The sequence below is a fragment of the Miniopterus schreibersii genome (assembly GCF_964146895.1).
Source record: "Miniopterus schreibersii genome assembly, chromosome: 12".
NCBI classification, from domain to species: Eukaryota; Metazoa; Chordata; class Mammalia; order Chiroptera; family Miniopteridae; genus Miniopterus; species Miniopterus schreibersii.
This window is the reverse complement of record NC_138112.1, coordinates 10240849-10253203: the sequence shown is the minus strand read 5'-3', so window position 1 is coordinate 10253203 and position 12355 is coordinate 10240849. Positions and strand designations below refer to the sequence as shown.

At 43.6% G+C, this 12355-nt stretch overlaps 1 protein-coding gene across 1 annotated transcript in view; it reads left to right on the top strand.

Moving 5' to 3' along the window:
* The first annotated feature begins 324 nt into the window (after positions 1-324).
* The window catches only part of FDX1 (ferredoxin 1), a 29779-nt gene continuing 17748 nt past the window's right edge, over positions 325-12355 (top strand). The window contains exons 1-2 of the mRNA XM_081154781.1: positions 325-705; positions 6078-6202. Coding sequence (XP_081010907.1) covers positions 521-705; positions 6078-6202 — 310 coding nt within the window. The 5' untranslated portion in view covers positions 325-520. The remainder of the gene's footprint in view (positions 706-6077; positions 6203-12355) is intronic.

The window sequence follows — 12355 nt, the reverse complement described above, 5'->3', positions numbered from 1 at the left end:
AATGCCCAGAATTCCCTTTTACCAAAACTTGAACTGCAAGGTGGCAAAATCTCCTCCGTTGCTTGTTTTTTCTTTTTAAGGGGGAGGAGGCAGCGGAAATCGCGGAAGAGAAGAAAATGGGTTATTTAACTGGCGTTGTTTTACTGTATCTTTCCATCAGACGTTTAGTTATCTTTGAAAACTTAGTGGTTCTGCGCGGCAACGCCAGACGCCCAGCAAAGCACCAAGGTTGAGCCGAAACCTGGTCCGTAGGTTAAAAGCCGGACGCTCGGCGCGTAGCCCCGCCCCTCGGAACCCTCCGGGAGGCGTGGGAACGGGCGCGGGAGGGGCCGCGCTCCGGCGCGGACGGCTTTATAGGTCACCCCGTCGGCGCGGAGGCCGGCGCGCCGCACGAGCTGGGCCCGACCGGCACCCGCCTGCCCGCCCTCGCCGCGGCCCACGTCCGCCCGCTCTCGGGGAGCCTCTCGCGGCCGCTGCAGCGCCGCCCGCGTCGCATCCGGTAGTTACCCGACCGCCCGCTATGGCCGCCGCGGGGGGCGCCCGGCTTCTGCGCGTCTCCTCCGCGGCCCTGGGCGGCGCGGCCCGTCGGTGGCTGCTCCTCGCCGGGGCCCGCGCGGGAGCCGCCGGCCTCCCGGGAAGCCGGGGCCCGGGCGGCGGCGCGGCGGCGAGGCGGCCGCTGAGCGTGTCGGCACCGGCGCGTTGCAGGTGAGGCGCGGGCCGGCGCGCGAGCGGGTCGGGGACCCTCTACCCAGGGGCGGCCCCGGGCCTGATTTCGGGCCCCGCTGCTTTCCTCTTACGCCTGCGTGTGGGGCGCAGGCCCGGAACCGCCCGCCTCTCGCCCCTCCTCCCGGCGGCGCGCCCCGCGGCCGTGGGCTGTCTCCGGGCGCTGTCCCCGGCTCCCCGCCGCCGCGCCGCCGAGCTTCCTGCCCGAACCACCGACGCCCGGCCGGAAACGGGAACCCGGAACCTTCGGTTTTCCTGTCCGAGGGCCTCTTGTGCCCCCGGGAAAGCCGGGCGCTCCGCTGCCGCTGGTCGTCCCCGTGGTGTGGCTCGGATGGAACCTTTGCTCCGCCAGGAACCAGCCGTGACCTTCCTGAGAGGCGCGGCGCCGAGATCCCGGCCCGCGGCTTCTCCCCGGGCCTCGTGGCCGCGCTCGGCCGCGCCGTGCCCCGCTCGGGCCGGGGAGGGTCCCTCTCGCACACGCCGGCTCCGACCCGGCTCCCCTGCGGGCGCTCAAACCCCGGCCCGGGAGGCGCTGGACGGGCCTCTAAAGCGGGCCTCGGCACCTGCTGTCTGGCTTCCTCAGTCTCCAGGAACCTCGGGTTTCCCGTTTGTAAACGGAGGATTATTTGAAGATTAAGTGAGAGAATACAGGTAGCACAGGGGGTCTTGCGCCTGGCTAACCCAGGGCTCAGTCGATGTCACCTGTTAGCAGCAGCAGCTTCTTAGGCCTGCAGTGTTGTTTTGTTTTAAATGTTGAAAGAGATGTGAAGAAATTTCCCCCAATACGTTGAAATTTTATACTGGGAGTATTTGTTTTTCAAGACACAGCCTCCTTAGATGATGAGAGGTAAAGCGGACTGATTGCAGAGTGTGGGAGCTAGACGGGGCCCTATGGTGCAGAACCGCAATCAGGCCCTCTGCTGGCCTGATAGGAAGCTGGAACTGGAGGGAGGGAGGAACTTGGAGTTGTGTTCTACCTTTTCTAGTTTCTTCCTGAGGTACCTGAGAATAGGGTGTAGGACTAACTCATCTTTTCCCCTTTGTCTTTTTATATAGTGGGTGCTCAATAAATCTGTTGCACTAACTGTGAAGGAAATAGTGGAGAAGGAGCCAGATTCATTTGTCCCTATTTTCCCTACACTTCCCTGCTTTTGACCTCCCTCCAGGCAGATGCCTTGTTTTCTACGATGGATGCTTTCTTGAAAAATTGTATAAATTGGGACATGTATTGAACATGCTTGTGTAACTAGTGCTTAAAGGAACACAAATGCTTTTGTAAATGGGATTATCTCCCCCAAACTTATTGTTTTGGATTTGGGCGTTATGAAGTCGTCTGAAAGGGAAGCACATTTGTTCTGTTCCTTCACAGTCCTGGTTCCCCCTAATTGGCACAGTTTCTATTGATGGCCTTGTGCTTCCTATCACAGACTTTGGAGCTACAACTAGTATTATCTGAGATTTGTGTTGTCCAATACAATCACCACTAACCACGTGTGGCTATTTAAAGTAAAGTTAAATAAAACTAAAGAATCGATTTTGTGCCAAGCCGGATGTGGCTCAGCAGTTGAGCATCAACCTAGGATCCGGGGGATCACAGTTCGATTCCCGGTCAGGGCACATGCCTGGGGTTGCCAGCTCTATCCCCAGTCTGGGGTGTGCAGGATGCAGCTGATCAATGATGACTTTCTCATCATTGATGTTTCTCTCTCTCTCTCCCTCCCCCTTCTTCTCTCTGAAATCAATAAAGATATATTTTTAAAAAAATCAGTTTTGCAGTTGAACTTTTTAAAAAAAGTGTTTTTTTTAAAATTTTTGTTAGAGAGAGAGGAGGGGAGAGGGAGAGAAACATTGAATGGTTGCCACCTGCATGCCCCCTACTGGGTATTGAGCCCACATATGCAACCCCGGCATATTTCTGAATGGTATCGAACCCAGTGATCTTGTGGTGTATGGGGTGAGGCCCAACCAACTGAGCCACACCTGCCAGGGCCCCAGTTGAAGTTTTAAGTACTCAGTAGCTAGTAGCTACTGTATTGGACATCGCAGTTACAGAACATACAAAGGTCAATTGGACAGAGCAATTTAGAAGCTGTCATTCAGACTTTGAAGTTTAACATTTAGATAAGCTATCAGTCAGTGAGAGTGGAAAAACTCCTTTAACTCCAAATAACCTGGCATAATACTTTATATTTTGTAGTGATTTAAGTTGCAAAGAGCTTTCCATATATTATTTCACTCGACTCTTAATAAAATCCTAGGAGGTAGATAAGTGGGAATAAAAATTCCATATTAAGTTGCTGGCAAAACTAGGACTAAAATTCTTGCAGTTTTTGTTTGTTTTTTTGAGCACTATAGTAGTTGGTAATTCTTTAGCCAATGAAGTCATTTGGAAGAGTTCAGGTAGCTATGGAAGTAGAGAGCCCTAGATGGGTGCCCCTTTTCCTGGACCAGCGGTCCCAGGCTACTCTATATGGTGAAATGGTGGGTATCAGCAGTTGTAATGCCCCTGCCTGAACTTCAGCACAGGAACCCCTGACAGCTTTGTTAAAATGTCTGCTGGGGTTGAGCAGAATAAATGGCAGTGAGTAAAGGGTAGCAAGTGAAGAACACAGTTGTTTGTGGTGTTGGCTGATTAGTTGATAATAGAAGATTTGCAATGATCATAATTATTTCCCAGAGCATGGAATCTTTTCCTTCTTGGGAACAGCTTAAAGTTTTTTGCTAGTTCTTAGAATTGAGGGAGAAATCTATAAAGCCCACCAACATTAAGTGTTAATGGTGAATAGATAAGAGTGATTTGGGTAAAGTACATGTATAATGCTTTAAGGAAAAACAGTTACCACAAACTTTCTCTCCTTTAATTCTCTCAGCAGCTTGGGAAAATCACTGTTATTCCTATCTTACCCATAAGAAAGTAAGTGGCTTCCTCTGGTCATCTAATGAGTCTATGGCAGAACTGGGGCTGGAATCTACATCTGATTCTTACATTCCATATTTTTCAACTACAGAATTACTTTTCCTCTCTCATTTCTGCTTCCTCTCCTGTCCTTTGGTAAACCTATTGGTACCCTTACTCTGCAGTTTTTTTGTGGGGCTGTACACCTCTAATACACAGTAGTTTAGGCTCCTTAGCAACAAAAGGACTGAGACTTAAAAAAAAAAAAAATCTTTATTGATTTCAGAGAGAAGAAAGGAGAAGGAGAGAGAGAGAGAGAGAAACATCAATGATGAGAGAGAGAGTCATTGATCGGCTGCCTCCTGCATGCCCCCGACTGGGGATGGAGCCCACAACCCCTGCATGTGCCCTGACTGGGAATCAAACCCTGATCACCTGGATCCCAGGTCGACGCTCAACCACTGAGCTACGCCCGGCCGGGCAGGACTGAGACTTTAATAAAAGTTATTAATCAGTGTTTGTTGAGCTCCACTCTGTGCTATGTGTTTTGCATACATTGTTAACCCATTTTTATAGAGTCTGATGTAAAAGAGAGTTTGAATTCCTCTAGAGTGCTCTGGGAGACTAGCAACCCTAAAACCTTTGGCTTGCAGTAGTGAGTACAAATGATGGAATTCTTTCTGTTGTACTCTTACCAGGCGTTTGTGGATGTCAGGTCTCTAGACTGCGCTGCTGGGCTCAGATCCATATTTCCATCTAGCTTCTGGATATTCTCATCTATTTTTTCTATTATTAAATTAAACAGGTCTAAACTCAAACTCATTTCCATCTTCCCCAAAGCTCCTTCTCCTTTGCAAACCCTACCTTAAACTGTACCCCCTAATTGCCAGAGCTGGAAACTTATTTCTTCCATATCTCTCAATCCATCTTATATTGATGGCCACCAGAACCTTTTAATTCTAACTCCTGAATATGTCGTAAACCAGTGTCTTTAATAACTTACAAAGTGGTCCCCCTGACTCCAGAGTATCTTCATTCTCAGCCATTGTACCTGCAATATCATGAATAATATTCAGAATACTTATTTTTAAAGCATTAGTTTTTGTGATGAAAAAAAGTTGATGTGCACAGGCCCTTTTGAGGGACTTTCACACATATTTTTGATAATTTTTAATTAATGGAATTCTCTTTTTTCAGTTTTGAAATATTAGGGAGGCCATTATCTGATAGGGGCTTCAGTTGCCTCATTTGTGAAATGAGATAATTGGATTTGATAATTTGCAAGATATTTATAGTTCTGGAATTATTTAATTCTAGGTTTTACTTACATTAAAGTTTTCTTTGCTATGGACTATTACCATCTACTGGCAATAGTGAAAGTTACAACTGATTATTTTAAGCTGAAGGACACATTTTCAGTTGTGAGGTAAAAATTATAATGACCAGTGGTGGAGGGTAAGGATCTGGTTGCTTGTATAATTTCTTTCCCCAAATTCTGTTGTGATGTTTGCGACAAGGGAAAGAAGTTTAAGTCAGCTAGCTGATAGATAATATCCTATAATACAACACATAAGGAGGTATTATATTTATCTTCCCACAGATTCAAACAAACAAATGATATTTTCTAGTCCCTTTGATTTTTGAGCACACAATGTGGGCCAAAATAAGATGTTCAAATACTCAGGAAACTGACTGCTGCCTGTAAGCCCAGTACCTGTCAGACACATGCACAATTGCCTTGTTGATGGCAGGATAATTTGCTTTTCTAAAGCTCACCACAACCAGGGTCTAGTCTTTTAGGGACACATTCATAGAGATATTGTTTTTCAAAGAGCTTTGTGAGAGCAAAATAGACTTTCATGAGTGATAATGATTGCTAAATGTTTTCACAAGACTGTGACTCATGACTATGACCACCAGGGAGACATGATACATAGAGAAGTACATGTCCTTGGTAGTGACATAGTTGCCGATTTCCTTTAAGGTGGTAGAGCTCTCCTGGTAGATGGACAGATAGACATGCCTTTGATTTGTGGTGTCTTCTTTCCAAAGGAACCTTGGAAAGAAAAGAAACTATTGGGCCCGGCCAGTGTGGTTCAGTGGTTCAGTGTCAACCCATTAACCAAGAGGTCCCTGGTTCGATTCCCAGTTGGGGCACATGCCTGGTTTGCAGGCTCAGTCCCCAGTAGGGGGTGTGCAGAAGGCAGCCAATTGATGTTTCTCTCTATCTCTCTTCCTTTTCCTCTCTCTAAAATCAGTACAAAAAAGGAAAAAAAGAAACTACTGGAAAAGAGCACATTTGCTTGCATGTGCATTTTTATACACCCTCAGATACACCCCACCACTATTTCTTTGACCTTACAAGTTTTTTGTTTGTTTGACCTTACAAGTTCTTAAAACAATTTTTTAAAGTATCTTTTTGAAATTACTGATAATAAAGGACTGCTTCCTTTTCCAGCTCAGAAGATAAAATAACAGTCCACTTTTTAAACCGCGATGGTGAAATATTAACAACCAAAGGAAAAGTCGGTGACTCTCTGCTAGATGTTGTGATTGAAAATAATCTAGACATTGATGGTTTTGGTGAGTATGGAATATTCCTTAAAATTTATAAGTGAAGCTATTGAATAGGTTTCAACTCTGTCCTTTTGAAGAATTTTAACCTCTAGCATATTAAATAAATTATTAAAATTCAGGAGGTATTAGTGTTATAGTCTCAGTTTTAAAGAATAAGAGTAACAATGTATTTCTGTCCTTTGTATGCTTTTAGCTCTGTATCCCCGAATCTACTGTTGCCTCGTTGCCTTACTGTGTACCTGTGTTATGCAAAGCCAGGAAATAGCCAGTGGAGTTGGAAGAGAGTAGGTTAGAGATTATAAATGTCATATCACAAGGGTAGTTAAGTAGTTTTAATTTAGTCTTGACAGTTAGCTTACCTTCCTAGGAAGGGTAATTTCTCTCTCTCTTTTTTTTTTTTTAAAGAGGGAGTGGGGGAGAGAGAGAGAAAGAGAAAGGGAAAGATCTATCGGTTGTCTCCTGCATATGCGGTGACTGGGAGTTGAACCTGCAACCTGAGTGTGTGTCCTGACTGGGAATGGAACCCGCCACCTTTGATGTATGGGACAATGCTCCAGCCAACTGACCCACACCGTCCAGGGCTACCTACTTCTTATTAGAGAAGAAAGTGCTTTATGGAGAAAGTTTTTATTTCTAGACTTCTGACGATATTTCTTAAGCACTCACACAAAGCCCATGTCCCAGACACTGCCATATTATACAGCTCAAGGATACCCTGAAAAGCACTTGTAAGCTTTGCTCAAGCTCTCTGTCTAGAGTGATGGTTCTTGAACAGGGTTCCCTTGATTATTAGCATCGGTGTCACTTGGGAAATGCAGGTTCTCAGGCCCCACCCCAGATCTCCTAAATCAGAAGGTCTGGGGTAGGGCCCAGCAGTGTGTGTTTTAATAAGCCCTCCATGTGACTTTGATGTGTGTGAAAATTTGAAACAAGTTTGGATTAAGGTCCAAGGAGCATATCTAACTATGCTTCTTGGCACAGTTCACATTGCACTTGTAAGAACCATTTCTACATCAGAGTTCTTTCTCCTTTCTTCTTTCTCCATTTGCCCATGATATGTGAAGTATACCTTACTGTGTTGGTCCTCATCAGTTTCCTTTTTAGAGAGAAAGCCCCTTTCCCTTATTAGATTGTGAGCTCTGAGAAGACTGTTCTCACTCAGGTGATTTCACAGAGTATACTTTGTCCAGAGCTGGTACTCAGTTTATTTGCTGAAAATGTAATATTTGTTTTGTCAGTGTCAGGATTAATTATAACAACTACCAGTTGAGGGCATACTACATTCCAGCGTATGTTATCTGTGATTGTAAGAGGTAGATTTTTTTTTTTTTTAAAAAGGTATTTTATTGAATTTTAGAGAGAGGAAGGGAAAGGGAGAGAGAGAGAGAAAACATCATTAATCGGCTGCCTCCTGCACGCTCCCTACCAGGGATCAAGCCCACAGCCTGGGCATGTGCCTTGACTGGGAATCAAACCAGCAATCTTTTGGTGCATGGCACAATGCCCAACCAACTGAGCCACACTGTCCAGGGCAGGTTTTGTTTTTGACCTCCATTTTGTAGATGAAGAAACCAAGGTTCCGAGAAGTTAATGTTCCCTGGGTTGTACTTGTAGCAAATGAGAAGGCTAAGATTCAAACCTAAATCTAATTTTTCCTTTATGCCATTTTCTCTAAGAAGTATCTTTCCTGTGTGAACTGTTATAGAAACTAGGTGATGAATTAGTTGATATAGTACTGATTTTAAGGAGTTTTTAGTCTAATGAAGTGGTTCTTGGCAGGGATTGAGTTAGAATCTGCAGAACTTTTAAAAGTGCAGACATTGCCCTGGCCAGTGTGGCTCAGTGGTTGAGTGCTGACCCATGCACCGAGAGGTCCCCGGTTCCATCCCTGGTCAGAGCATATGCCGGGGTTGTGGGCTCCATCCCCAGTAGGGGGCGGTGCAGGGGTCAGCCGATTGATGTTTCTCTCTCATTGATGTTTCTGTCCCTCCCTCTCCCTTCTTCTCTCTCAAAAATCAATAGAAATATTTAAAAATAAATAAAAGTGCAGATATCATTATGTTCCACCCTGGATAGTAGAGGAAGAAAGGGGAGTTTTGCAGCTATGTTTTTAAAATGCTCTACATGATTCAGATACGTACCATGGGTAAGAATGACTTATTTAGATAAAGATCTCGTTGATAATTTATATACAGTATATGTTCTATAAAATTTATGTATAATTGATTTCCCTTGTATGAGTTCATATTTAGCTATACTTTTAATGAAACTTAGTTTCTCTGAATTATTCTTTCACAAATGAAAAGTAGTTCATAGCACAGTAGTGGAGAATAGACTGGAATCAGATAGATTATGGTTCATAATCCTCAACTATAGTAGCTGTAAAAAAGCAAGTGCTTAAAATAAAAATTAGCTATTATTAATTACATAGTTATTAATACAGGCTCACTGTTCATTACAGATTATGGTTCATAAATCAACATTGTCACAAATCATGAGACCTGGAGCAAGCCACTTTAATGTCTTTATGCCTCAGTTTCCTCTTCTGTAAATTAGGCTTATAAGAGTTCTAACCTCCTGGGTTGTTAAAGATTAACTGGGATATTGAAAGTAAAGTGCTTAGCACAGTGCCTGTGGAGTAGCAACAGTAGGATTTGTGGCATTTTAACTTGGCCTACTCTCACTCTCCTCTCCCCATTTCCAAAAGCCTTAAAAAACTGGCAGCCTCTGAACTACAGTAGCTGTAAAACTAAGTGCTTAAAGTAAACATTAGCTTTTATTATTAATATAGTTACTAATACAGGTTCACTGTTCGTTATAGCAAATTTTAAAAATACAGTAAGAAAGACTTCCTATAATCTCATCACACAGAGATAACGGCTAAAAGAATCTTTATTCCCCTAGTACACCAGAAATATGGAAAATTTAATGCTAACAGTCTTTCGGAGTGTGATAAGAATTGTGCATTCACTTAAGCAGACTTAGCAGAGGCTTTAAAGATCAAGGGCCCTAAGGTGTCCAGAATTTTGGCATGTAAATACAGACTTGAGATAAGCTAAACTAGGTTCACAAAAGGTAAGCGTTAATAAGCCTAAGCCACTTTCTAAAGAAGAAAAGAATAGAATAAAGAAGAAAAGAAATCAAGAAGCCTGAAATGCTATCCTTATAAAGAAGAGATATTGTTAACACGGGGCAGCTATTTCATGAGTTCCTAAAGCCGAATACAGGAGACCCTTTAAATATTGCTCTTGTAAGTCATGCTCACGGATGAACACCATATTCAGATGAGGCTGACCAAGTGCAGAGTCTGTAGTTTCTCCCTGGGTGATCTCATCCCCTCTGTGACCTTAAATCCCATGTAGTTGCCCATAAACTCTTAAATTTACATTATTAGCTCAGACTTCCCCTCTGAGCCTTGGACTACAGGTACAACTTCCTCCTTTATAGCTCTTCTTGGAAGTTGCACAGGTCTTTTGAGTTAACATATTTAAACAGCTTTTGATATCCCTCTCCACCACTGAACCTGTCCTTCCTTGAGTCCTTTCTCAGTAATGAGCCCACTCAGCTGCTGAAGCCTGAAACCGGGGGGGGGGGGGAGCGATTTTCTTCTCCCTCACCCCCTACATCCAGTCCAGCAGCAGCTTCTGTCAGTTGTAACCCAGAGCATATCTCCTGCTCAGAGAGTGTCCTGTTCTCATCCCTGCAGTCACTACTTGGGTCTAGCCAGTCACCCTACACCTGGAACTGTACTGATCTGCTTCCGCTCTGAGCCCAGCAGTTGGGGTGATTTGTCATAATGCACATGAGACTTATTCCCTGACTAAAAACCATGAATAACTTCCCATTTCACTTAGGATAAAGTCCATACTCCTTACCCTAGCCTAAAAGGCTCTCATTGCCCTAGCCTGTTTGGCTCAGTGGTTAGAGCGTTAGCCAGCGGACTGAAGGATCCCAGGTTCGATTCTGCCCAAGGGCACGTACCTCGGTTGCAGGCTTGATCCCCAGCCCCAGTCGGGTGCGTGTGGGAGGCAACCAATTGATGTGTCTCTCTCACATTGATGTTTCTCTCTCTCTCTCCTCCCCCCCTCCACTCTCTCTGAAAAAGCCATGGAAAAATATCCTCGGTTGAGGATTAAAAATAAAAAATAAAATAAAAAAATAAAAGGCTCTGCATTGTTTCGCCCCATAAGAGCTGAAATCACCCAGAATTTTTACCTTTGAGGCTTTGTATGCACTTTACAATGTTTTCTGCTTGGGATTTTCCCCCCATCGCCATCTGAAAATCCTGTCCCTGTCTAGCCCCACGTTGTGGTACTGCCTCAGTGAGGCGTTGCTCAGCCACCGGGTCCCAAGCAGGTTTCTCCTGTTAGCCTGAACCCAGTATTTTCCAGGACAGTACCCTGTTCACTTCTTTCCTAGCATTTATCACAGTCTGTTAATTACACGCCTTTGCATGGGCAGCTGTCTCCCAAGAGACTGCAGAGAAGGGTAAAACCATTCGTTTTACCCCTTATTGTATATGAAGTAAAGTGATGAGTGGATAAATGAGTACGAAGGGGCAATCATAAATTTTGGAAGCAACACAAATTTATAAGCATTTTTTTTTTTCTTAAGCATTCTTATTTACAATTTTATGATCTGTTTTTAGAGTGTATTGTAATATTCTGTCCACTAGGGGGCAGTTACACCTCTCTGATCAAATTTACCTAGTTTATTATTTCAGACTTCATTTTTTTCTTCTACATTACCTATACCTTCATATGTCTGTTTAGAGGAAAATTATTCAGATTGGGAAATCCTGATAATGTTCATATAAGTCTGTATTTATTCCTGTCGTGTTTATTGACTCCCTATTGGTATAATGTATTTCTGGCTATGCTAGGTCAAACTTTATTTTATTTATTTATTTATTTTCCTCACCTGAAGATATGTTTTTATTTTATTTACTTATTTTTAAAAAATTTTATTTTTAATATATATTTATTGATTTCAGAGAGAGGAAGGGAGAGGGAGAGAGAGAGATAGAAACATAAAGGATGAGAGTCGTCATGAGTCAGCTGCCTCCCGCATGCCCCTGACTGGGGATCAAGCCCGCAGCCTGGGCATGTGCCCTGACCAGGAATCGAACCACAATCTCCTGGATCCTAGGTTGATGCTCAACTGCTGAGCCACGCCCACCTGGGCGAGGATATGTTTTTAATTAATTATTTAATTTTTATTATTACTTTTTTTCCAATCCTCATCTGAGGCTATACCTACTGATTTTAGAGAGAGGGGAAGAAAGAGAGAGAAAGAGAGAGAAATAAAGAAACATTGATGTGAGAGAGAACATTGATTGGTTGCCTTTCATATGTGCCCCAACCAGGAATCAAGCCTGTAAAGTAAGTATGAGCTCTTACCGGGATTCGAACCTGCAACCTTTCAGTATATAGGACAACATTCCAACCAACTGAGCCACACCGGCCAGTGCTCTTTTTAAAGATGCTAAAATCTGACAGCCACCAGTGCTGCTCTGGGACTGTATATAAGCATCAGTCACATAACTTCTGCACTTTCAGTCCCCATCTCTCCATGTGTCATTATATCAGTGTACCTGTACTCATATATTCTGATCAGCTGTTAGTTTTAGATTAAGGCTCTGTAGTGGTGGTTACTATTGTATCCTTTTTATATATTGTCTTGTTTCATAGAGTTTTTCCCTGTGTATGTGATAAGAATAAAAACAACAGATATTCCCTATTTTATGAATAGGTTTTATTCTCCAAGTGCACAATCAGGTCAGCTAACTAGCATTTGGAATTTATTTTCCCATGAAAATAAGATTATATATGGTGGCAAAATTTTTAGGTCAACCCTGAAGAAACTATTTCTTCATAACTGCTTCATCACCATTTACAGGTTTCTGTGAGAAAATGCATTGTAACTTCTAACTTCTAATGTCAAGTCAAGGACACCTTAACTTCTTGGACATACCTACTACACACATACACACACTCTCTCTCACACACACACACATTTCCCTCTTTCTCTCCCTCTCTGCCTCTACTGCACATACCCCCTTCCCCACTATAGGGACTCCTTTTTCCACTTTGCACCTTATTCTGGTAGTGGGAATATATGCACAACTAGTGTTACACACACTCTGAATAATTATAAAGG